Source organism: Protopterus annectens, chromosome 1.part1 (assembly GCF_019279795.1).
Source record: "Protopterus annectens isolate FY-2018-M chromosome 1.part1, PAN1.0, whole genome shotgun sequence".
NCBI lineage: Eukaryota > Metazoa > Chordata > Ceratodontiformes > Protopteridae > Protopterus > Protopterus annectens.
The window spans coordinates 1,658,853,779-1,658,880,265 of NC_056726.1; the positions used below are offsets into that span (position 1 = coordinate 1,658,853,779).

The 26,487-nt window shown below is 40.3% G+C and overlaps 1 protein-coding gene across 1 annotated transcript in view; it reads left to right on the top strand.

Moving 5' to 3' along the window:
- GRIK3 (glutamate ionotropic receptor kainate type subunit 3) overlaps positions 1 to 26,487 on the top strand; it is a 2,817,598-nt gene that overhangs the window by 2,246,401 nt on the left and 544,710 nt on the right. The window contains exon 12 of the mRNA XM_044083835.1: positions 4,401 to 4,519. Within this exon, the coding sequence (XP_043939770.1) occupies positions 4,401 to 4,519 (119 nt within the window). The remainder of the gene's footprint in view (positions 1 to 4,400; positions 4,520 to 26,487) is intronic.

Sequence of the window (26,487 nt, forward strand, 5' to 3'; positions counted from 1 at the left end):
GTTCTTGCTCAACCCCACGATAAACTATATCCCTATATATGAACAAGTACTTATTTATAACTTACACATCCCTACTCTCCCTTCTTCACTCACTTTCTTAATACAATCAAATTCTCTCTCCTGACTTTCCTTCTAAACATGCCATAACCCATTTTTTTCTCTCACTTCATACTGCAATTCATGTTTGTATTATAGCTTACTTTTAATTTCTCTGTGTACTGGTTAAAATTTCTCTAAATATTAAATTATTGTCATATAAGTTGTATCTATGCTTAACCAATGTTTTTACATTGTGTCTAATCTGGTATAATTATTTAAACTGTAAATGCTTTCGTATTGTTTTTGAAGATTGTAAAATGATAAAATATTTGTTTTAATACTTTAGAGCATTTCTCTCCAGACCTCTGCTGAAAATGGGCACCTACCCAGTTGGAGTTTCCCAGAAATCAAATGTCAGTACATAAATAAATCAAATAAATAAGTTGCATCTGGATGCTGGGCCCATGAGATATTTAAAGCATACCACAATATAAACCATTACTTGAGCTTCACTGGTACCAGGCTGCAGATCTTATACACCTTTACATTTCTGTTCATCTGTAGGTGCATACTACAGATAAATTGCATCGCTATGAGGATCAGAGAGGAGGACTTAGCAGAAAAAAATGTTTAGTAGAAATATTTAGTGGACACCGGTCATGTGACAATAGGGAATGAAGTTTATAAAATAATCTGATTTCTCCTCCTTCTGAGCAGAGCAGACCATGGAGCCTGGTTACCATTATACTTCTTAAGTTTAAACCTTTACCTGTTTTTTCATTAGACTGGAAGAGCCTGTTTTGCTATAATGTCTACAGCAGTAGATAGCTAAATTGCCCCAATGTGCATCTTCAGATTTTGCTACTTCCACTGCAGATTTGTGGATAAAGGATAAAGTCAGCTCTGATTTTCTTTCTTTGGCCAGGTATATATACTTTTTAATGAGAAATCCAAGGCAGCATACATTCTATGGCATTAATTCTATCATTTATTTATGTATTATTTATTTTACATTTGTTTACTGGGATAGTCAGACTGGATACATGTCAATTTTCAGCGGAGGCCCGGGGAGAAAAGCTCCACAAAGACAAACTTACATAGATTACACAGAAGTTATCAAACAATTATAAAAACAAAGTGATTATATACAACGGGTTAGTAGTGTTCCCTAGTAGGAACTCACAATTGTCATGGACAGACAATTAAAAGTAAGAGACATCAGATTGGAAGCAGAGCTTGGTAATGTAGTTACAAGTTATGATAATTGCAGAATATGCTTTTAGTTTATAACTTAATCAGGGTTGGTACATGGGCATAGCCAATTCACTTTGAGATACTGTTTGAGGTTTTTTTTGAAGAGACTTTTGGAGGATTTTAGGGTTATATAGTTTGGCCACGAATTCCAGGTTTTGCCAATGAAGTTAGCAAACAGGGATTCACCAGCAGAGTTATTAGCTTTGTGGGTTTGACCAGTAGTTTATTGGCTGACTGTAGGGATCTTCGATTGCTATATGGCTTAATATTATTTTTAAGTGAGGGGGTATCCTCAGGGTGGTACAAAATTTTGTGCACTATTAAAAGTTGATTGAATTTAATTAAGCTGGGCAGTTCTAGCCACTCTAGTTGTTTAAGGTTCTGAGACCGGTGGGTTCTATAGGTGGAGCCAGTGGCGAATCTGGCAGTATGATTGTAGCTATGGGACAGCTTACCTAGTTCGGATTTGTTGAGGGTTGAGAGTACAGGTGAGGCATATAAGAGAGTAGAGAGTAGGTGTGATCGGACGATTGCAGTCCTAGCCAGTGGGGTTGAAAATGTCTTGTTTTTATACAGTGATCCAAGCTTCTTATTGATGGTCTGTATGGTTTTGTTGACCTGTAGGTCAAATTTGAGATTATTGTCTATGATAACCCCTAGCAGTTTGGTGTGGTTATCTGGGGAAATAGTGGTACCATTGTTAGATGTGACAGAGAATGAAAGTGTGGTGGATCTACTAGTGGGAGAAAAGAGTAGAAGTTTAGTATTATTGGTGTTCAGAAGTAGGCGTTGATTGGTGAGCCAGTTCTCGATAGTGTTAAATGTATTTTGGGTTAAGATTTGCAATTCGGATGGGGAGGTGACTGAGCAGATGACAGTGGAATCATCTGCGTATTGGATGCAGGTGACTCTAGGGATAGCAGTGTGGAGGTTGTTGATAAAAATAGAGAAGAGTAGTGGACCTAGTATGGACCCTTGAGGGTGGAATTTGGGGGCAGGGAAGGGAGCGGAGTGGGGCTAACACTGACTCTGAGAGTTACCTTGGGCTTTTGGTTTGGTTTGTATGATTGTATGTAAGCAGAGTTGTTGACTGTACTTTAATTTGTTTTATTCTTTTTTAATTGTACACCAATTTTCAGGCTAATTGTATTTGGATCCTAAGGGTAAACTAGCAAATGTAGTCAATAAGGAGGGAGCAAAATTACTTTACCAAATTAAAAAGTAAATGCTTGGGACTGGAACACTGTGTGAGTGTAAGGCTGATTCAAAGTAGTATAGCCCAATCTAGTGGCAATTGGTTAGATCCCTTCACTGTTGCTGTGCATACACCATTAAGCCTCAACAGTTTACAAAAACTAAATTGTAGTTCACCTATTACAATTGAAAAGCTGGAGGGAGTCAGGTTCTTGCTTCGCAGAGGTTTTACTTAGTTAAGATAGCCAGCTTCAGTGGAGAAGGTAGAAATTGCTTTATGCAGTGAATCCCGTGGTGGTGGTGGGGGTCACTCAGGAAAGAAACCCGTGCAAACTATTACAATTGAAAAGCTGAAGGGAGTAAGGTTCTTGCTTCCCAGAGGTTTTACTTTGTTAAAATAGCCAGCTTCAGTGGAGAAGGTAGAAATTACTTTATGCAGTGAATCCCAGGTGGGGGGGGGGGGTCACTCATGAAAGAAATCCATGCAAACTATTACAATTGAAAAGCTGGAGGGAGTGAGGTTCTTGCTTCCCAAAGGTTTTACTTAGTTAAAATAGCCAGCTTCAGTGAAGAAGGTTTTAACTGCTTTATGTAGTGAAGCCCAGGTGGGGGGTGGGTCACTCAGGAAAGAAACCCGTGCAAACTATTACAATTGAAAAGCTGGAGGGAGTCAGGTTCTTGCTTCCCAGAGGTTTTACTTAGTTAAGATAGCCAGCTTCAGTGGAGAAGGTAGAAATTGCTTCATGCAGTGAATCCCAGGTGTGTGTGTGTGTGGGGGGGGTCAATCAGGAAAGAAACCCATGCAAATTACTGTGCAAGCACAACGAACAGAGGGATAGGGAAGGTACAACAGCTACAGGATGAAAAAAAAATCATGGAAATGTTGAACTTCCAACTCCATGTACCGGACTGAATAAATGGATTTAGAAATTCAAATTCAGTTATTTTTTGCACCTGTAGCTTGGATACAGACCTTCATTTGTATAAAACCTGTGAAGTCAATAATATGATTCTCAGTAGTATAGGAAGTCAGAAGCTTTGATAAGTTATTTTATTATCAATGCCTTTGACAGAACAATCTTAGTATTACACACTTTAATTCTGTTTTTAAATTCTAATGATGTCATGTACAAGCAATACAGATGATTTCTATCATGAGATGCAGTAAATAGAATTATTCCTGTTGCCATGACATTATTTTAATTAATTACCATAATACTGAGAGTGAAACAGTGCAGCTGTACTGGCTAGGTTTCACTGTATTATTTTACATTTACCTGTTTTGAAGAAAGTTGTCTTAGGTGTTACAATGAAGTGAGCTAGGTAAATGTGAGGAGAGGATTCATAATGTATAGACAATACTCTTTAAATTTAACTATTACTAAATATTAGATATTATTTGGATTGCCAGACAAAATGTGTACCGTATACTCTCCTTTGATGTTGGAAGATCAGAAGGGGCATGGGTTCTATTTCCGTTACTGACATTGCAGTACAGCATAAGGGGGTGCTCCACTCCCATTGAGATGTTAACTCAAGATCCCATCTGCCTGAGTTGGTGGTTAATCATTGGGATATAAAAGATCTCATGACACTCGTTGAAAAAAAACTAGGAGAAGTTCCCTCAATGCCTTGATCAAACGTCCTCTCACTTGTGAATATCACCTAGGGTCTCTTCTGAAAAGAAATAATGTCCTGGTGGGATTAACCAAAAAGTATATACATAATAATATAATTTATTTCACCAATATATATGCAACAGCAGTGATACTTTGGCAAGTGTGAAAATATTAGAAACTAAACAGAATCCGATTACTTTGTTATTATTGCTTTCTCATATTTTCCTTAATGTTTAGTGTGGCCACTCTTCCTTTGTTAATGGTTCTACTTTTCTGGTGTCTGTCTTCCAACAGGTTCAGTCCTTATGAATGGTACGATGCACATCCTTGTAATCCTGGCTCAGATATAGTTGAAAACAACTTCACACTGCTAAACAGCTTTTGGTTTGGAGTGGGATCCCTTATGCAACAAGGTACAGTGAATATGTTTCCGTTTCTACAACAAAGAATTTTCTGAATGTCTTTGACACTATAGCATAAGCTGTAGATTTTATTGCTGTGAATAACATCTTTTGCCAGAGGAAGAATAATGTAGTTATAACCTTGTGTGCACAGAATACAAGTGACAGTGACAAAGGTTGTCAGTTTATTTTGCCAAGAAGCTGCATGCAAAGTAAGATTTTCCACTTTGCCTCTGATAGTCAAAAACAATAACCTTAATGAATCTCTGTTATGCAGTTTGTGAAGCACTGATGTGAAAAAATTCTAAGAAAAGTGTGCATTGGTGACATGATCTGCTAAAAAACTATATAATTATGTATTTTGTTGTAGTTTTTAACAACAAATAAGCGACTGTCTTGTGAGTTAAATTCAGCAGCCTGCCTTGTATGACGAGGCCTTATATCAATCACATGGCATTAGCTACTGGTGTATAAAGGAAAATACACTGCAAAAGCAGAGCCTGTCCCTGCAATAAAATCATTTGCTTACCTGATTTAACTTATTTTCATAAACATGTTGAACTGAAGATCTGCAGGATTTGGTGGCAATGTAATTCCCACAACAGACAGACAAGGTGGTTAATTAAGCAGTAAGCCCTCTGTAACATCAGCTGTTCAAGGGAATAAATATATCCCTCTACTCATAAATGTGAAGTCCAAAGGCCAAGTTGCTTTCTCAGTGGGAATTATTTATTCGCAATTAATATAAGAGTCCTGTGCTGGATTAATATAAGTGTGTTTTTTCAAGGGTTTATCTGCCTCTTTTTATTAATTTGCATGTAAATTTAATATATTTCTAAATAGAGCTAAACTCCTGGATGCGTACTTGTAATAATTTAATAAATAGCAGTATAATAACGAGATCTGAATGTATATGTAACTGAGTAGTGACAGAGAATGAAAATGAACACAGCCTATATAATAAAACACCATAAATATTACGCATCAGTCCATGCAACACTATAAGTAACATACATTTAAACTGGATGCATAAACAGAACGCAGATAAAGGTATAATAAATGTGCTTGTATATATCATGTTACATTTTAAAGCTGATTTAATTTAAATCAACAGAAAGACAATAATCGAAAGAAGTTCTGGAATTGCACTTGTAAAATTTATAGTCCAGATTTTACCACCACACTATTTCTATTTCACAACCTCCTCCAGATCCAGTTGCCATTTATTTTGATTTGCATTTGCTTTGCATGTTCATAGTTCAGTACTACACCAGGATTCAAGTGGTCATCAGCATAAAATTGGTACTCTCTATAGAATTAAACCCTTCCTTACCCCATTAGCTAGAAAAAACATTGCCCAGACCCACCTTATCTCCACCCTTTTCTATGCCTCTGCTATATATACTAAATTATCTAAAAATAACATTACCAAACTCTCTACCTGTTACAATAGTATAGCTAGATTCAGTACTGCTACTCCCCTCAGAACTCACCACTGTCTTAACCTCAAACAACTAGATTGGTTAGAACTGAATAACCACCTACTCTATCAACAGTTACTTATCATTCATAAGACCCTTTTCTACCCTGATAATACCCCTAGCCTTACTAAATTGATTTCACCCTATAAAAACCTAGCTACTCTACGCTCTGCTAATAAACTCCTAGTATCCTTGACTAAATCCTACAATAAAGCTGGGGACTCACTATTTTCAAATACTGCAGGAAAAACCTGGAATCAACTCCCTCATGAAATATCTAACCAAAACTCTACCTCTCTTTTCAAAAACATATCAAAGAACATCTTAAAACTCAGTGGCTTTGTCCTTGTGCTAACCCTGACTGAAATTGCTTCTCCGCTACTCCTAACTTTCCTCCCCTCCCCTGACTATGCCTCTAAATAAGACTTTCAATTTTTGACATTTTACATCTTAGAAATAGGCGATACTATAAATTCTTTGTCTCATTCAATTCTATCTTTGTGTTTTGCATATCTGCTTTTGTTAGACTAACTGTATATGATGCATATCTATACAATTGTCTGTTTTTGTCATTTGTTTTTAAACAAGGCTACCTTTGTACTTTGTACTTTTTCATTCATATCGTTGTTTTGTTTATATTTTTTGTTTACTGCTAGTGTTGGAGCTTTTCTCCCCGGGCCTCTACTGAAAACGGATGTATGTCCAGCTAGACTAGCCCGGTCAACAAATGTAAAATAAATAAATAAATAAATAAACAGACTACTATTCTAGTCACCAGGAATTCAAATTTTCTCTCTCTATTTATTTATTTATTTTACATTTGTTGACCGGACTACTCTAACTGGATATATGTCCATTTTCAGTAGAGGCCCAGGGAGAAAAGCTCCAAGCATGAACAGTGACAAAGTTTACAATGTATAACAAAGACATTTATAATAACAGTACAGAGGTAGCATTGGTTAAAAGAAAATTATAGTATTAAAATTATAAACTATAGATATTATATTAAAAGTTAAACTAAATAAAAAAAACAATTATACTAAACACAAAAGTGGGTATGAGCAAGACAGAGTAAAGCCCTTATATTATATCCTCTTACTAAGAGGAAAAAAAAAGAGAAGTTATTAGATTTGGAGGCCTAGGTTAGGGGAGTGGGGAAAGGGGTATGAGCAGGAGGGGTTAGCACAAGGACAAAGCCACTGAGTTTTAAGATGTTCTTTAGTATGTTTTTTGAATAGAGAAGTAGAAGCTAGGGTGGATAGTTCAGGAAGAAGCTGATTCCAGTTTTTACCTGTAGTGTTTGAGAAAAGTGAGTCACCAGCTTTGTTGTTAGATTTAAAAGAGGAGACGAGGAGTTTATTAGCAGAACGTAGTGTAGCTAGATTTTTATATGGTGAAATCAGATTAGTGAGGATAGGGGTATTATTGGGGTGGTATAGGATCTTTTGAGTGATAAGTAACTGTTGACAGAGTATATGGTTCTGCAGTTCTAGCCATCCTAGTTGTTTGAGGTTAAGGCAGTGATGAGTTTTAAAGGAAGAGCAAGTGATGAATCTAGCTATACTATTATAACAGGTAGAAAGTTTGGAGAGGTTGTTTTAGATAGGTTAGTATATATATCAGAGGCATAGAAGAGGGGAGAAATGAGGTGGGTTTGGGCAATAGTTTTCCTGGCTGACGGGGTAAGGAAGGGTTTAATTCTATAGAGAGTACCAAGTTTTTTGTTAACATACTTTATGGTGGAGTTAATATGGTCATCATAGTTAAGACGAATATCAATTGTTACACCTAGTAAGCGGGTTGTAGTATCTGGGGTTATTTATGTTGGTAGCATTGGTAGAGGTTATAGAGAAGAATGGATTGGGTGATTTATGAGTAAAAAACAGTAGTTTTGTTTTTTGGGGATTTAGGAGGAAGCAGTGTTGCATAAACCAGTTTTCAACATTATGGAAAACAGTTTGGGTGAGGGACTGGAGGGAGGCTATATTCTTAGCAGTACAGATTAAGGTTGAGTCATCTGCATATTGAATGCAGGTGGCTTGAGGTATGTTCATGTGTAGGTCGTTAATAAATAAGGAAAAAAGAAGGGGACCTAAGATAGAGCCTTGTGGGCCTCCAATATTTACTGGAAGTAATGAAGACAGATTGTTATCCCACAGTACTGCTTGCTGTCTGTTTTTAAGATAAGACCTAAACCATTGTAATGCTTGTGGATCAAGAGAATGGAATTTTAGTTTGTCTAGAAATAAGTTATGGTTAACCATATCAAAGGCTTTTGACAGGTCAATAAATAGTGCAGAGGAAAAGGAGTTATTGTTATGATTTTTATTTATAGAGTCAGTGAAGTGTAGAAGGGCAGTCGTGCTGTGGAATGGTCTGAAGCCATGTTGGCAGTTTGCTAGTAGGTTATTTTGTAATAGGTGGTTAAGTAGTTGTTTGTGAATACATTTTTCCATTATCTTAGCTAATGGGGAGAGTAAGGCAATAGGTCGAAAGTTAGAAAGCTCAATAGAAGATCCACCTTTATGTAAAGGGATGATGTGGGATACTTTCCATATGGTAGGGATTTTGCCTTCAGAAATAGTTCTGTTAATAAGGATAGAGATGGGGTAGTCTATAGCTTTTGCAGCAATTTGTAGAAATTCAGATGGGAGACGGTCAGCAGATGGGGTGCAAGGTTTCAGTTTTTTAAGTAGCTTATAGATGAGAGATGTAGGTACAGGTTGTATATGAAAGGTAGGAGATGAAGTCTTGGAGGTATTTGGTGGGGAAGCAGTAGAAGGAGGTAAGGAATTGGCTAGGGTTTGAATGGCTTCTGTAAAATAGTTATTAAAGGCATCAGGGATCTGGTTGGAATTATTATGATTGAAACCTGCTGGGACAGGAGTAGTAGAGTGTCCTGGCTGAAGAAGTTTGTTTATCCCTGACCAAAATTTTTGTGGAGTTTGTTGACTGGTTTGTTGGAGGTGAAGGTAGAAGTCTTTTTTGTCTCTGAGAATATCCTTCTTGGTGGCATTTATTAACTGTTTAAAGAGGAGGTGATCAGATGGACATTTGGTAGCTCTCCATTTAGCCCAGGTTTTGTTTCTGAGGAGCATCTTTTGCTTAGTTTGTTTTGTTAGCAATGGGGCAGATTTGGTTCTAATTCTAGTAGAGCGGTAAGGTGCATGGTAGTCTAGAATTTGAAGAAAGTTAGTGTTGAAGTAGGTCACAGCCTCATCAAGTTCAAGATGTGTCAGTGGTGACCAGTCACATGCTTGCAATTCATTCAGGAAGATATCTGGATTTTCTTTGAGCGGAAACTTTTGACATTATGAGTAGTTGAGATATGGAGTTTTTGTCTAATAATGTAAGTTATCATATGGTCGCTGTTATTGTCGGGAAGGGGTCCTGGAGTATAATTGCCAGGGTGGTTATTAATAAGTATCCAGTCAAGAGTAGATTCTTTCCTGCTAGGTTTGCGGATGCTAGTAGGGGTGGTTATTAATTGAGAGAATCCAAAGAGATTTATGTGGTTAGTAGGGTTTTGGGAACTGCAGGTGAACCAGTCTATGTTGAAGTCACCCAGTACAATGGTCTCCTGGAGTAGTTGGGTGGAGAGGTAACTAAGTAAGTTTTCAAGAGTATTAGTATTGTTACCAGGGGGAAGATACATACAAATTAGGTAGATAGATTTGGAGTTGTTGATTTGGAGTTTGGTAGACAGCATTTCAGATTTGGTGTCTAATGATGGGAGCAAATTAAAGGGGGAAACTTGGAGATTAGATTTATAGAGTATGGCTATACCTCCACCTTTTTTGGTTTTGCGGTCACATCTAAGGATATTATAGCCTGGAGGGGTAATGTCCTGGTCTAGAGTAGATGGTTTTAGCCAAGTTTCTGTAAGACATAGAATATCAAATGAGTGCAAATCAAGGAGTGCATGCAGGTGGGAAATTTTATTGTGAATACTTCTAATATTAAGGTGAGCTATCAGGAGGGAGTTAGGTGCTTTAGCTAATGTAGAAATATTAGGTAAAGTTACATTGTCAAGGTTATTGCTATTGTCATTATTGGGGCCAGGGTTTGGATGAATATAACCATCTAGGAGGAAGTGACGCTGGGGATAGTGTTGAAATTTAAAGATTTTGTAGGAATTATTAAAATTCTTTTTGATAGTGCAGTAAGTCACATGGGTTGCTCTGTGGTATTTTGGTAGTATGTAGTTAGAGGTACAGGTTATGTCACTGTGGTTGAGGATGTAGATGAAAGAAGATGGTAAAGTTTGTTGGAAATTTTGGTTTTGTTCAAGTAGAGTAAGATTTTCAAAGAAGGTGAGTGAATAAGGTATGGTAGGAGAGGCTATTGCGGTAGTAAAGAGTAGTGTGTATGTGAAGATAGTTTTGTGTGTTTGGGACATAGTAGTAAGTAGATATGAGATAAGAGTAGCTTGTGTGAGTAGGTGTAGTGGAAAAGTAGGAGAGAATGTTTCAAGAGATTGAGCAGGGTATAAAATATGCAAAAAAGAAATTAGAGGATGTGGTATAGGAGGTAGATATGGGAAGTAGTTAGTGCAGAAGATGGTTAGGATAGGTAAGGGAGTAGTTCAAATGAGAGGTAATTAGAGCTAATTAGGAAAGAAACAGATAGAGGAGTGGCATAGTGATGAGGAGGTTTGTGATAGGTTGAGAAAATTAGGGGGAGTGTTTAGTAAAGTATAAGTCTAGGACCACTGGGGGTGGGTGAGAATTGGGGGTAGGATAGGGGAGCGGAGTGAGCCCACAGGGCAAATGGAGCAGGGCAGACTCAAGTAAGGTAAAAGCAGTGAGAAAAAACAACCAGTAAGGTAGAAGGTAAGAACAGGAGACAATAAGTGAAAAGGCAGAGATTGTGAGTGAGAGGAAAGGGGAAAGAAAAGAGAGGGGAAACCTGGGTGAGTAAGGTTTAATGAAGGAGTAGTGCAGGTGGAGAGGAGGGCTAAGTAAAGGGTTTATAAGGACTATGGAAGGAGATGGGTGCAAGGTTTAAACAGACTATGGGAGAAGATAGCAAAGGAGAAAAGTGCAACAGGCGTGAAAAGTTTAAAGTAAGAGGTAGGAAGAGAACTAAAGTGAAATTAGAGGTGGGTAAAGACTGCCATCTAGTAGCCAAAGTCTGTAACTACCCTGTAAAGAGATTGCAGCAGATGGATTTAAATAAAAAATAAAAAGTAATGGAGAAGGGAGAGGTTAGAGGGGTGTTAGAATAAAGGTTGGAGGCTGCAGTATCTTAGAGACAGACAGTGGAGTACATCAGTAGTAGTCAGGGGGGTAGGGGGTATGGCTGCTGGCAGATATGGCAGTTTAACTAGCACACCTAGGAGGTGTACTGGACTAGTATATACATATAGTAGATGAAGAAAAAAAAATACTTTGTGACATACAATCTTAGTTAATGTGGCTTTTAGTCCAAGGGTGTTTAGATTACCCAGGTGAGGAAGTACACAGGCAGGTTTAGGTAGGTGGATAGAGCTGGTCTTTGGATTCCAATTGGGCACAGCCGGGAGTGGAAAAAGTAAGTATAATAGGTTTGCACAGCTGGAGAGAAATAAAAATACAGTGAGAAGAAGGTTAAAATTAACACTGGATAAAGCAAGAGAGATGTTTCTTTAGCAGTACAGATTTAACAGGACTAAAAAACTTGATCAAATATTAATCATCAGCACCAGGAGTAGACAACATCAAATAATAGGTCAAAAGCTCTTGTTCAAAATTAAACATCAGCAACAGGATTAGAAAACAACAATGCATAGGTCAAAAGCACAGGAGCAATCACCTAATTGCATTCTAACTCTACTATCTGTAACACAGCAGCTGTACTTAGCTATTGAAATAGGATAAAACAATGTATAGCATTAATTATAAGCTAGAAACAGAGTTGTTTAACTAAAAGTGGAACCATTACAGTTAGAACATGGTAGCCAGAATTAAAAGAGCAATGAAAACAATCGGCTATCTTTCAGCAGTTACAGACAACTCGTTTGAAGTAGAGTTAGGTGAACAGTGAGGACAACTGATAAGCTCTATTACAGCATCGTGTAATGGACAAGCCTGTTTAATCACTAAATTTTAATGCTACTAAAAGTGTCAATCATGCTTCTACTATTTCAGATCCCAGGGTAGCAGTAAGACTTCATGTGAGGCCAATGGTTAGTATTTTACCTTCTTAATTAATTAATAGAGCCAGAACCTGCACCAAAATCCGATAATGTGAGCTACATAGGTATCCCAAACATGCCTAGCTGTTTGTAGTCACAAGGTATCTGGGAAATCAAACACTATAGCATCCAGGTAATTTAGTTATACTCTAGAATGCAGATATGCAATCTGGAAAAGTATTCTGTTAGCTCCTCTAGAATACACTTTCCTTCTCATTGCCACAGCAGCAAAGAATGTACATTTAACACTACAAGCAACTAATAACTGCACTTGCAAGTTTTTTGCTCTAATCCACAAAGGGATCACCACTGATGTATTCTATTCAAAGCAAGTTGACAAATGCAAAACAAAGCTACAGTTTGGTTGTCTTATACCCAAATCTTAAAATCATTAGCTTAGATTAATTCCCCCTTCAATCCTTATTCCAAATGACACATGACTTTTTTTAAAGGACTATCTGCAAAATGTGGTTCCCATTTACTAGTAGGTTCCATTCTTCTCTACCTGTTAAAACTTGAGCCTTTTCCATTTCTCATGAGGTTTCCTAATACCCAGATCCTCAAACTATCAGCTCATCTGCACCTTAGGAAGCTAAATAAAAATGCCTTGGAAAACCATATATCACGGATTGTAGCTTTTTTTTTTCATTACCCAGAAATGTTTGGATCTGTTAAAGGGAATTTGTGGGATCAATAAATGCACAATAATGTTCTGGAAGAGGAGTAATGTTTAAGGAAGGGCAGCAACTGAACCATTTATGTCATGTTGGACTGAATAGGTCTGAGTAGGTGATGTCATTATTAGTAAGTTCAAAGCAATGTTGAGTATTATGACTTAGGTTCCTAATACAGCAAAATGATTTGTAATTGTCTTTTGCTTTAAATGCTATCCTAAGGAATGCTCTAGTAGACTCAACAGCATTTTTCAAGTTTTAGTGTAGTTTGATCTGCTGTACACTTTAATGAGTTTTTTCTCATTGATTATTGAGCTTATTATTTATGTTGGTGGACCACAAAGGTGGAATCAAACCAGAGCCAATACCACGGAAAAGGAAATCAGCACAGTTTTAAAGTTAAAATCAAGCTGGTTTAATACTAGTTTAAACTACTATTAAACCAGCTTGTTTTTTTTAACTTTAAAACTTTACAACTGTGCTGATTTCCTTTTCTGTGGTAACTGCTCAGGTTTGTTCAAAGTTTGCTTGTTGGGTACCAGTTTGAGTTCTTTGGATGAACCACAAAGGTGTTTTTTAATTGATCATTCTAGTAAGATCTGGTTAGGACTGCAAATTCTATAAGTTTACCTAAGAGTCATAGAACGTCCTTGTGAAACTAGTAGCTGTGTCAATATCTGAGATGCTGCTGCTGAATTTTCAATTTTGAAACATAATAACAGAAACTAGTTGAATCTAGACTGTTTGATATCCCTAGAACACTAAAACCAGCTATCTTACATTAAGAGGGTCCCCTGCCCCCTTCTGGCAAAAGTGGGTAGCTTGGACCTCATCCAAGTTGGAGATTTCTGGAATAAAGGCTCAGTGAGGGGCTTTTGTATTGGAAGGCTGTGTAAGAGGTGTTTAAATTCATTTGTATTTAAGCACCACATTTGCATGGGTTTGTGCTCAGTTTAGCAGGGCTGCCCAGAGTTTGACATTCTAATCCATAAAGCTAAACAATAAATTTGAAGTACATCCAAGAAGATACAAGGTGTTTTGTGAAATCTTCTAAACATTAGCAGAATTTAATCGTTCTTCTTGCACTTGTCTACTGTTTTTCACTGAACTGTTGTATCATCTATACTGTTATTACTGCTCTGACTGTTTTTATTCTGCACCTGTGTTTTTATTCATCTGCCTTAAATAGCACAGGCTAGATCCAGACTTGCTGAATCTAGACTGTTTGATATACTAGAACACTAAAGCCAGCTATATTACATTAAGATGGTCCCCTGCACCCTTGTGGCAGAAGTGTTTAGCTCAGGACCTGTGTGTGCTTCAGATTACTGGAATAAAGGTTCACTGAGGGGCTTTTCTATTGGAAGACTGTGTTAGAGCTGTTTAAATATTAATTTCTAGCTAAGCACCACATTTGAGAATAGCTGCGCACCACACAACAGGGTCTAGCACTGCAGTGTACAGATGCAAATTTTCCCTAGATAACTGCTAGGGAACACCTCTTAATCTTCCCTGCTTCTTGTCACACAACACAGTTGTGCACTGGTGCCTGGTGAGCAACCCAGCTGTGCATTTTGAGGCATTGACATAGGTTTCAACTCCTAAACCTCTTCCCTGATTAACTGTCTTTACTAGTCCTACAGCAGAACCTGATCCTTCTATCCCACTCCCCACTATTTATTACAGAATATAACTGTCAGAATGGATGGACAGTTTCCACCATTTCTCCAACCAGCCTAATTGACATGGACATCCTAAGGCAATGTAGCAATTGCCTCATGTATACTGACAACCTCATCATCATCATCATCTTCTTTCAGCTGTTCCCATTAGGGGTCGCCACAGTGGATCATCTGTTTCCATTTCTTCCTGTCCTCTGCATCTTGCTCTGTCACACCAACCACCTGCATGTCCTCTCTCACCACATCCATAAACCTTATCTTAGGCCTTCCTCTTTTCCTGTAACCTGGTAGCTTCATCCTTAGCATCTTTTTCCCAATATACTCAGCATCCATCCTCAGCACATGTCCAAACCAACATAATCTTGCCTCTCTGGCTTTGTCTCCAAACCTTCCAACCTGGGCTGACCCTCTAATATACTTATTCCTAATCCTGCCCATCCTCGTCACACCCAGTGCAAATCTTAACATCTTTAACTCTGCCACGTCCAGCTTTAACACCTGCCTTTTTCTCAATGCCACTGTCTCCAACCCATATAACATAGCTGGTCTCACTACCCTCTTGTAGACCTTTCCCTTTCACTCTCACACGTACTCGTCTGTCACAAATCACTCCTGGCATTCTTCTCCACCCACTCCATCCTGCCTGTACTCTCTTCTTCACCTCTCTTCCACACTCACCGTTACTCTGAACTAGTGACCCCAAGTATTTAAACTCATCCACTTTCGCCACCTCTACTCTTTGCATCCTCACCATTCTTCTATCCTCCCTCTCATTCACACACATATATTCTGTCTTAGTCCTGCCGACCTTCATTCCTCTTCTCTCTAGAGCATATCTCCATCTCTCCAGGGTCTCCTCCACCTGTTCCCTACTCTCACTACAGATCACAATGTCATCTGCAAACATCATAGTCTATGGGGACTCCTGTCTGATCTCGTCTGTCAACCTGTCCATCACCATTGCAAATAAGAAAGGGCTCAAAGCTGATCCTTGATATAATCCCATGTCCATTTTAAACGCATCCGTCACTCCCACTGCAGACCTCACTGCTATCACACTACCCTCGTACATATCCTGTACCACTCTTACATACTTCTATGACACTCCCGACTTCCTCATATAATACCACAGCTCCTCTCTATGCACCCTGTCATATGCTTTCTCTAAGTCTACAAAAACACAATGCAACTCCTTCTGACCTTCTCTGTACTTCTCTATCAACACTCTCAGAGCAAACATCACAGCTGTGGTGTTCTTTCCCGGCATGAAACCATACTGCTGATCAATAACCATCACGTCCCTTCTTAACCTAGCTTCTACTACTCTTTCCCATAACTTTATGCTGTGACTGATTAATCCTTCTGTAGTTACTACAGCTCTGCACATCACCCTTATTCTTAAAACCTATTATTCCTAAAACATACAAACACAATATGTGAGAGATGTATCTATACTATGAATCTGGAATCAATTCTTTCTCACTAAATAACAAACCAGATATCAAACAGGTTGTCAGCACACATATTTCACCTCTTCCAAAAATGCAGCACACAACTCATAAACCTACATACACAGAGGTACTCACTAAAAATTTAGCAAATGAGTAGAACCTCATAAGTCACACAATACAATCCCAACAGAATCTACTACACATAAAAACACACGTATCAGTGTCCTACTCAATAAGCATCTCTGGCCAAACACCTCAAAACCAAATGTCTTGGTCATAGGTGACTCCATAGTGAAACACACAGATGTCCCCCTAACGAGGCTGGACAAGGTGAAGGTCACGGTCAGCTGCCTGTCAGGTGCCAGGATCTGCCATGTCATGCACGCACTCACCTCTGTCAACAACAAGAACGTTTTTGACTCTGTCATAGTCCATGTTAGGGTGAATGACTTGAGACATACCTCCCTGTACTATATGAAGAAAGACATGAATGAGCTTACAGATTATGTGTCTCAGGCAGGTATGTCCCTATCCATAAGCAGCTTTTTATCTTCACCCGGAATGATGCCTCAGTACAAACAAAAAATGATTGACTTCAACAATTGGCTTAGCTGCTGGTGCCAATCCAAGGGGATCCAGTATCTGTCAGCCTGCAACCATATGGTCGACAGACCATGCTACTTTGCCAGAGATGGTCTTAACCTGTCACCTCTTGGCTTTCGGTTACTGGCAAAGGTACCTGACTCCTCCATAGTGCAGTTTTAGGCAATGTCATAAGAACAAAATTCCCAATGTAAAAATATCCTTTATATACAAAATGAAGGTGATGCTGCTTAATGCTAGCAGTCTAAATCAAAAACTGCACTCACTGGAATCACTCGCTCTGGAAGATGCTAATGTCTCTGCAGTCATAGAGACATGGTTCAAGGTCACAGAGAGTATTCCAGCCATGCAAGACTACAACACCTTCCACACATTCAGACTGCAAAATGAACATGAAAGAACCAAAGGAGGAGGTGTAGCCATCTTTATTAAAGACAAATACACCTCAATATTGGTTAAACAGTACAACTACCTAGAGTTACTCCAAGTCCAACTAAATGTAGAAAAGACAACCCACCACATCATTGTTAGTTATAGGTCCCCCACCATGAGACATGAAAACCACACAGCCTACCTTGACCTACTTGAGTCACTCAGTACAGCCGGACACCTTGGTTATGGGTGCATTAACTATTCTTCCATTGAATGGGAAACATAATATAGGAGTACAAACATGCCTAAGATTCCTGGACTTTCATAACACCAATGCCCTGGAACAGATAGTCTGCACACCCAGAAGGGACTCTAATGTTCTCAAACTAGTACTCACTAACATGGGGGATTGCTGCACCACCCGATGTGTGGGATCCTCCCTGGTAAAGTCAGATTATAAATCTGTCTCTTTCTTAGTAACAATCATACCTGACCTCCCATCAGGAGCAAAAAGGTTGAAAAATTTATGTAAAGCAAACTATAGCCTCCTAAAAGTGATGACATAAATAGTTTCAACCCCCCTGTCAACATTGACAGCACTTAGGGGTGTACACAGATGCCCTGTATAAACACCTATACAAATGTATAAAATTCAGCCATACCAGAACAGATAAAAACAAGTTTCTCATGAAAAAACAAGCCACCCTGGTGGACATCTAGCATAAATAGCTTATACAACAAGAGAAAGAGAACGAACAAGAGGGAATGGTCTCTGCAGAGGAGGAACACTCTCCACAGTTTGAACAAGCAAATTATATATCTTGTAAAGTCATCCAAAGCTAATTACAAAACTAAATTAGCATCCCTAGCTAAGGATAATCACAAGCCATTCTTTATTTATGTTTGAAATCTAAAAGGGAAGGCCCAACTTTATGCCAAATTAATAGTGAATGGTACCACTCATACTGAACCTGAGGACATTGGAAACCTGCTAGCAGACAAGTTTGGTGAAAATTTCAACCCCCTGTCCCCACCAATCATACCGCAAATCATACCTGTCAGCAGTCCTCTACCTAGTATTTCCAAAGAGCAGGTCATAACTGCACTCTACAAGGCCAAATACACAGCTACTATGGGATCAGATAGCATGCCAGGCTGCTTACTAAATGATCTAAAACAGGAATTTATAGAACCACTTGTCACTCTCTTTAACCACAGTCTAAGTACTGGCTTCATTTCAGCTGAGTAGAAAACAGCAACTGTAATCTCCATGCACAAAATGGTCCCTTCAACTGACCCTGGGAACTATAGCCCATAAGCGTAAACAGTGTCATCTGTAAGGCCATGGAGAGAATCATCATGGACCTTACCAGCAAGCATATAGGAGACCTTCAAACTCTTTTCCTGAACGAGTTTGACTTTGTTAAGAGCACATCATGACTGTTAAACCTGGTGGACTTCTTTGAGAATGTCGCCAAAGCCCTGGTTGAAGGCAAAACAGTACATGCTGCCTATCTCAACTTAGCCAAGCCACACAATCCCCAATGCTGGCATCATTGAGAAACTCATCCAGTTGGGGATTAACCCATAGTTCATTAGATGGGCAGCAATCTGGCTCACTGACAGAACATATAGAGTCAAAGTTGGTGATTCCTCCTCTACCAACATTTGCTCCACAAGGATCTGTAATCTCCATCTTGTGACTTTTGGCTTCTTCCTGGTTAGGGGTCGCCACAGCGCAACTCCGGTCCACTAATGATTGGTAGAAGATTTTTACATGCCGAGTTACCAGCTCTGACGCACAACCTTCAACAAAGGTATGCCCCTTCACGCATGTCTCCACACAGAAGACGCTTTAGCTGAGAATCGAACGGACAACGTCTTGCTGTGAGTCGACAACGCTACCGCAGTACCACCACCGCAGTATATCTGTAATCACCATCTACTGTTTGGAATCTATTTCTCAGAAATCCAGGTGAAAATAGATGGCCTTTGACATACAAAGTTTGCTGATAACTGCAAACTGGATGCAATCATTGTATTCCCCAATGATGTTAACATACTACAAAATGAGCTTACACTGATAAATGACTGGTGCCAAAGCCAAGGACTTAAACTTAATGGAAGAAATGCATTTTCATCATCCCCTCCAGCAAAAGAGAATTCCCTGCAGATTGCAATATTAATAATATCTCCGTAAGTTCAAACCCAGTGGTGAGCGATCTGAAAATGCAAGTTGATAGCAACCTTAACTTTGATTATCATGTGTCCACAGTGGCAAGGAAGGCCTTCTTCATTGCTTATCTCATACGTAAGGACATAGCAACCAAAACTAAAGAGGTTATAACTCCCCTGTACTTGTCCCTCATCAAACCAATAATAGAGTGCAATGCTCCCTTCTGTATGCATCTCAGCAAACACATGCAGTAGCTGGAGACACCTCAGAGATTTCTAACCAAGAAAATTCAGGGCCTTCAACACATGACCTACACAGACAGACTGAAGGTCCTGTCACTGTACTGTGTATCATATAGACTGCTTAGAGGCGACTTGTGACTGGACTACAGAGCAGTCTTTGACACTTCCTTAATGGAAATTCTGCACATCTGCAAATCAAATGGGACAAGTCTCACTTGCACTTGGGATCTTAACCTAGCCTACGACATGCTGGAGAGACAGACTTATTAGCCCCCACTAAAAAGGTCTACATTAGGGAAATGATACGGACCATATATAGGTTGATTATTGGTTAATTGTGTGCTCAGATATACAGGAAATACAAGGATTTATGGTTATGGGAGGTTACAGGCAGAATCCCTGTTTGTCTGGAACAGACATCAGACAATCCTGGCAGAAGTGTAACTAACAGGAGGAGCCAAAGATATGCAGTTAGAGGCCGTACAGAGGCCAATTTAAGGAGGGAAATACTTAAGCAAGGTAAAGAATGCATGTATGCCTGGAGCTTGAGAGACTTCTATACTTTTCTGGTGATACAATGGTGAAGTAAAGAAGGCAGCTAGAGGGAGAACAGTGTTCCTAACAAATATACTTCAAAGAATTCTTATGATGTGCAACTGTTTCCTAGTAATGGATTTCAACACAGTCCTGCAGCTCACTTTTACTGTGTATTTCAATAAAGTATTTTTATGATTTTATCTTAGTTGGAGAACCAAGGTAATATCTTCATCCCTTATAATATGATTCTTACACCTTCTGAGTATAAATACTGTAGATTACTAGGTTAAGAAATTCAGTACATATTAAAGTACATTAAGTCCTCCAGACATCAGTATATTGTAAGGCCAATTTATAACCCCCCGGATTTACTATTCTTCCATGCAGGACTAGCTTAGTCCTGCAGAGAAGCATCCGTTTAGGAGCAGGATGGCACCTGTCATGTCTGGGATTAGAACTCCTACCTAACTAGTTTATTACACTACAGCACTATGCAGTTATAGGACATGCCACAGAGATTACTGGAGTACTCCTTCCCCAAAGGTGTATTTCACAGTGAATGACATCAGCATGATTGCCAAAGTAGGGCATTTGAATTGTAATGAGTGTGACTAGACTAAAATGCATTGCTCCCTACACAGACATAGAAACAACACAAAACATCCACAACTGCCACATGTGGGAATAGAACTCCTACCAGGGTTCTATATCACACTACAGCATGAAGCTGTTATAGGACGCACCATGGGAATAACTGGAGTACTTCTTCCCCAAAGGTGTATTTCACAGTGAATGACATCAGCAGGATTGCCAAAGTAGGGCATTTGAATTGTAGTGAGTGTGACTAGCCTAAAATGCATTTCTCCTTACACAGACATAGAAACACACACAAAACATCCACAACTGCCATGTGTGGGAATAGAACCCCTACCAGCATTCTATATCACACTACAGCATGCCGCTGTTATAAGACGCACCACAGAGATAACTGGAGCACTCCTTCCCCAAAGGTGTATTTCACAGTGAATGACATCAGCAGCATTGCCAAAGTAGGGCATTTGAATTGTAGTGAGTGTGACTAGCCTAAAATGCATTGCTCCCTACACAGACACAGAAACACACAAAAAACACCCACAACTGCCATGTGTGAGAATAGGACCCCTGGAACAAAAAGATCTGAGGGTGGTATGCCACTGAGTAGAGCTGGAGTTTCTTTAACCGGGCAGCATATGGCATCTGTTTGAGCCCTTTGATCCTCTTGGTGAGGTACTTTTGGGGTCTTTCCAGTTGCTGCAGGTTTCTGGTAAGGTACATCCCAAAAGGGGCATTGTACTCAATTATGGGCCTGATGAGGGATGAGTAAAGAGGCACGATGACCTCCCCTGATCTAGATGTGAATCCCTTCATGATTAGGTGGGCTATATAAAATGTTCTTCTAACCACTTTGGCCACGTGGTTGTCAAATGAGAGATTGCCATCAACTTGGGTCCCCAGGTCCCTAATTACTTCTTCTGTACTTAATGGATTACCACCTATGTGGTAATTTGTGGGCACTTTGTTTTTGCCAAAGGGGATGACTATACACTTTTTGGCATTTAGCTTGAGGCCATGGCTCTGGCACCAGTTGTCTGTTTCTATGAGGCCCTTTTGGAGGATGCTTGTGTTGGCTGGAGAGTCAATTATGGTGCCCAGTTTGCAGTCATATGTGAACTTGGTCAGCCACAGTCCTTCCGTGTTGGCCTGTACCTCCGAGAAATATATACTGAACAAGAGAGGTCCCAGGACTGAGCCTTGTGGGACGCCACTTGTAACTGGTTTGGAGTCTGACATGGCTCCAGCAATTCTAACCATGTGGGTTCTGTCCTTGAGCTAGTTTGCAACCCATCTAGTGCCATAGGGGTTTATATTTAAGCTGGTGAGCTTATCTATAATGACCGAGTGGGGTATTGTATCGAAGGCTTTTGCGAGGTCCAGGTAGGCTGTGTGGACCACCTTTCCCTCGTCAATGGACTTGATGACTGTTTCAAAGAAATCGACCAGGTTTAAGAGGCAGGATCTGCCCTTAACAAAGCCGAACTGGGTAGGATCCAGTGTCTGTAGGTCCCCAATATCTTTATTTATGAGGTCCATGATGATCCTTTCCATAGCTTTGCAGACCAAGCTAGTCAGGCTTATGGGGCGATAGTTTCCAGGATCCGTTGAGGCACCACCTTTGTGGAGAGGGACCACTGTTGCTGTAAGCCACTCTTTGGGTACATATCTTGTAGTAAGGCTGAGATGGAACAGTAGTTTTATGTTTGGGTTTAGCTCTTCTTGGAGTTCATATAGGACGCAGCCTGGGACACCGTCTGGTCCCACTGATGCTGTGTTTTTTGCTTTGGAGAGGACGGCTCTTACCTGAGCATCTGAGATGTCTGGGGGGCAGCACTCTGCTGGGATAGATATTTGCCCTTTTGGTGGGGAGGGGGGGGGTAGAAGTTTGCGCTGAACCTGCCAGCTAGGATGTTGGCAATGTCTGTGGGTTCGATGTATTTTTTGTCATTTTGGACTAATTCTGAGCATATCTGGGAATTCCTACCCAGGTTCCTAACATAAATAAAGAAAGCCTTGTGATTATCCTTAGTGTCCTGTGCAATTTTTCTCTCGAAGCTGGCCTTAGACGATTTTATGAGTGCCCGTAGTTTTTTGCCAATACTGATCAGAGATGCCTTCCCTTTTTGGGATTTTGCTCTATCATGTAGTAGCTTCCTCCTTCTATTGTATAGTTTGTTTATGGCTGGGTTCCACCAGACAGGACGTCTGCCTTTGGAGGATTGGGTCTTGGTTTTATTTGGGATTGCAAGATCCATGCATTCCTGAAGGTGTTCATAGAATGCGTTTATAAAGGATGCTGCAGTCTGGGCCGTATTTTCCACAGGCCTGGGGGCTTTGAAGGATTCCACCTCGGTTTTGAGGAGTGTGAAATTTGCTTTAGAAAAGTTTTTCACTTTGGTTTTCTGGGCAGGGGGTGGGGTCGGGATGTGAATATCCAGTGAGATTAGTTTATGGTCTGATCTTACCAGTGAGGGATACACTTCTGGTCTGGAGCATAGAGTCCCCATGTTGGTGATGATCAGGTCCAGTATATTTTCCCCTCTTGTGGGAGTGGTAACAAGTTGTTCCATAGCATTTGAGTTTATAAATTCTAGGAACCTTTGGGCTAGGTTGTTGGAGCTAGAGTAATGATCCCAGTCTATGTTTGGGTAGTTGAAGTCACCCAATATAATGGTGTTTGGAGAGACCTTCATATTTTCCAGTGTTCTCAGGAAGGCCAAGTGGGGATCCAGGGTTTGGGAGGGTGGTCTGTAGCAGGCTATAAACTGGAAGGCAGTTTTACCCACTGTTAGTTGCACATGGATAGTCTGTGATGCTTCGTGCTGTGCCACCAACCTGGAGGTGTGGGTATCTTTGACGAATATTGATACTCCCCCTCCTTTTGTGGTTCGGTCCAAGTTTTGGGGCCGAAAAGCATGGTATGAGGTATAACCTGTTAGTGCTGGGGTGCTCTCAGGAGCCTTGAACCAGGTTTCTGTTACTGCACAGATATCAATGCTCTCCATGCTAAGGAGTGTTTCGAGTGCATGCATCTTGAGGTTTAGACTTCTGGCATTGAGTAGCATTACTCTTAGTTTCTTATCCCTTGTGATACCTATGGAGGTGGGTTTGTCTTTTGAGCCTTGCCTACAAAAGGCACTATGGGGGTAGCAAGAGCCTTTGCCAATATCCGAAAGCCCAGGGGTGATAGGTGCAAGCCATCCCTAGCGAAGCATCTTGGCTTATACAGCATGTCATCCCAGGCTGACAGGCATTGGATCCCCTTTGAATGACACCAATACATAAGCCAATTGTTGAAATTGATTATCTTGTCTTCATATTGTGGCATCATTCTTGGTGAGGGTAAGATGCTACTCAAGGTCAGGGTCATACCGGCCTGGGCTACATGCTCAGAGAGCTCTTCTATGTCTCTTTTCATTTAGTCCAGGGAGGTACGTCTCAGGTCATTCACACCAGCATGGACAATGACTGAGTCATAGTTGTACTTGCCTTGGAGTGACCTGAGTGCTTGTGTTATGTGGTGGATTCTAGCGCCCGACAGGCAGCTCACCATGACCTTCTCCTTGTTCAGCCTGGTGAGCAGGATGTCAGTGTGCCTGACGATAGAGTCACCTATTACAAGTGTATCAGGTGTGTTGTTTAGCCTTAAAGGCTGTGACTGTTCGGCACACTGGCTTTGTGAGCTATGTGTTGCACGTGTTTTGTTTTGGGGTAGCAGTTGCTTGGGTGTCTGCTTTGGAGGTCTATGCTGCTTAGGCAGATTTTTATTTAGAGCCTCCAAGTATGTTTTTGTGTGTTTATGTGTTTGGTTTGCTGTCGTGGTAGGTCTATGTGAGACTGAAATTGTAGTCAGTGTGGTTTCCTTCTCCTCCTGACTGGTTACGCCAGTAGTGAGTTGAGAGAGCTTAGCCTCCAGTTTGGCTATATGGTTGCATCTCTCACATGTGTTGGAATTTGTTGGGAGGAGGAGAGGGTTGTCTGTGTACATGAGGCAGTTGTAACATTGCCTCAAGATTCCCAGATTCACCAGCTGGACCGGAGAGGAGATTGACAACTGACCTTTGGACATGCTAGAATAGTATTGGGAATTCCTTTATAATTGAAAAAATAGGGCCAATGGGGAACAAGGTACTCAAGGGGAGTTTGTGAGGGTGTAGTGCTTTTAATTTTTTAGTGCTGACTTAGTGAACAAGTGTCAGGTAACTTAAATGCAATGTGTTACAGGTAACTTAAATACAAAAACGACAAACAGTAACTTTCTTTCAAGTGAAACAAGGAAATAAGTACAGTAAGTAATGCAGATTTCACTAGGGATCCACAGAAGCGCTGAAAAGCCGCGTTTTAGGTGAAATTAGCCTTTCAGGGAAATAAGCAAACAAACAACAAGCATACAAACAAAGCTAGATTAAGCAGGCCTGGATATAGTCTATGCTACAGCAAACAAGGTGTACCAATTTCAGTAAGAAACAGTTCAAATATGCAGGCACTATAAGCCTCTAACCAGAAATTCCCAGCTCAGAAGGGCAGAGTCCAGCCTCTCCTCCCACAAGAGTGCAGACCACGAACCTTCTTAATGTAAAATAACTGGCCTGAAGCCCAAGTGCTTAAACTAAAAGGCTTAGAATGAGTTACACCAAGCAGTCATAAATACAATTGAGTACTTTTAAAATGACGCAAAAGCAAAATAAAGTAGGAAGAAACACAAATACAGTAAAAGCAGATACATTTTTATTTTTTTTTAAAGTGGAAAGAGAGAAAGGAAAGAGAGAAAGGAGTAGCAGAAACTAAGCTGATTGGCCTTCTCAAATGTTCTCCCTGTAGGTTATGCCATCCTGGAGGGGTAGCTGCAGACACTTGCTGCTGGGTCTGTGTATCCAGTTCAGCACCTTGGTACAGTGCTGACAGAGGATCCCATACTTGTACATCCATCAGCATGACAGTATGGCCTTATATTGCTATCGCAATATCTCACAGCTGTATAGATTTGCACAGGTTACCCAGAAGCAGGGGCCATGAGTTAGGACGTTACCTCTGTTGTGGTGTTTGGGCAGGTATGTAGCCACCCATTTATGCATTTCCAGCAAGGGATAGTGTGTGCACACAGCTTTGTGTCGGACCTTGCACATTCCATGCTGACCACTCTTACACAATATGAAACACACACCAACCTAACACAGACATACCTCCATATTGTGCAGATGCTACAATCTATCCTGCTACCTTGGCCACCTCTGTGCATCTGTGCTCCACTGGTATTATACCTCACATACATGTTACTACATTTCTACATAGCATTGTGGGGGGGGGCACACCTGACTGTTACGACCTGTGTACATCGGATTGGGGGGCACACCAGACCATTACTACATTTCTAAATAGGTTTGAGGGGGGCACACCTGACTGTTACTACATTTCTAAGTAGTGTTGGGGGGTGCACACCTGACTGTGTCTACATTCCTACATAGGATTGTGGGAGGGGGGCACACCTGACTGTTCCTACATTTCTACGCTGGGTTGGGGGAAAGGGCACACCTGACTGTTCCTATATTTCTACATAGGATTGTGGGGGGACAAACCTAACTGTTTCTACATTTCTACACAGGATTGGGGTGGGCACACCTGACTATTTCTACATTTCTTCACAGGATTGGGGGGGCACATCTGACTGTTTCTACATTTCTACACAGAATTTGGGGGGCACACCTGACTGTTACTACATTTCTACACAGGACTGTGGGGGGGCACACCTGACTGTTATTACATTTTTACACAGGATTGGTTGGGGCACACCTGACTGTTTTTACATTTCTACTTAGGATGGGGGTGGGGGCAGACCTGACACTTGTACACATTTGGCATGACTGTACTGGTATGTCAGGTACTCCATTTCTTTCTGTATTCTAACCTATCATGCTGACTAGAGGCATATCAGTGTACTACAGGTCTTAGCTTTGATTGACCTACATATTAGTTTCTGACTTTCTACCCTTCAG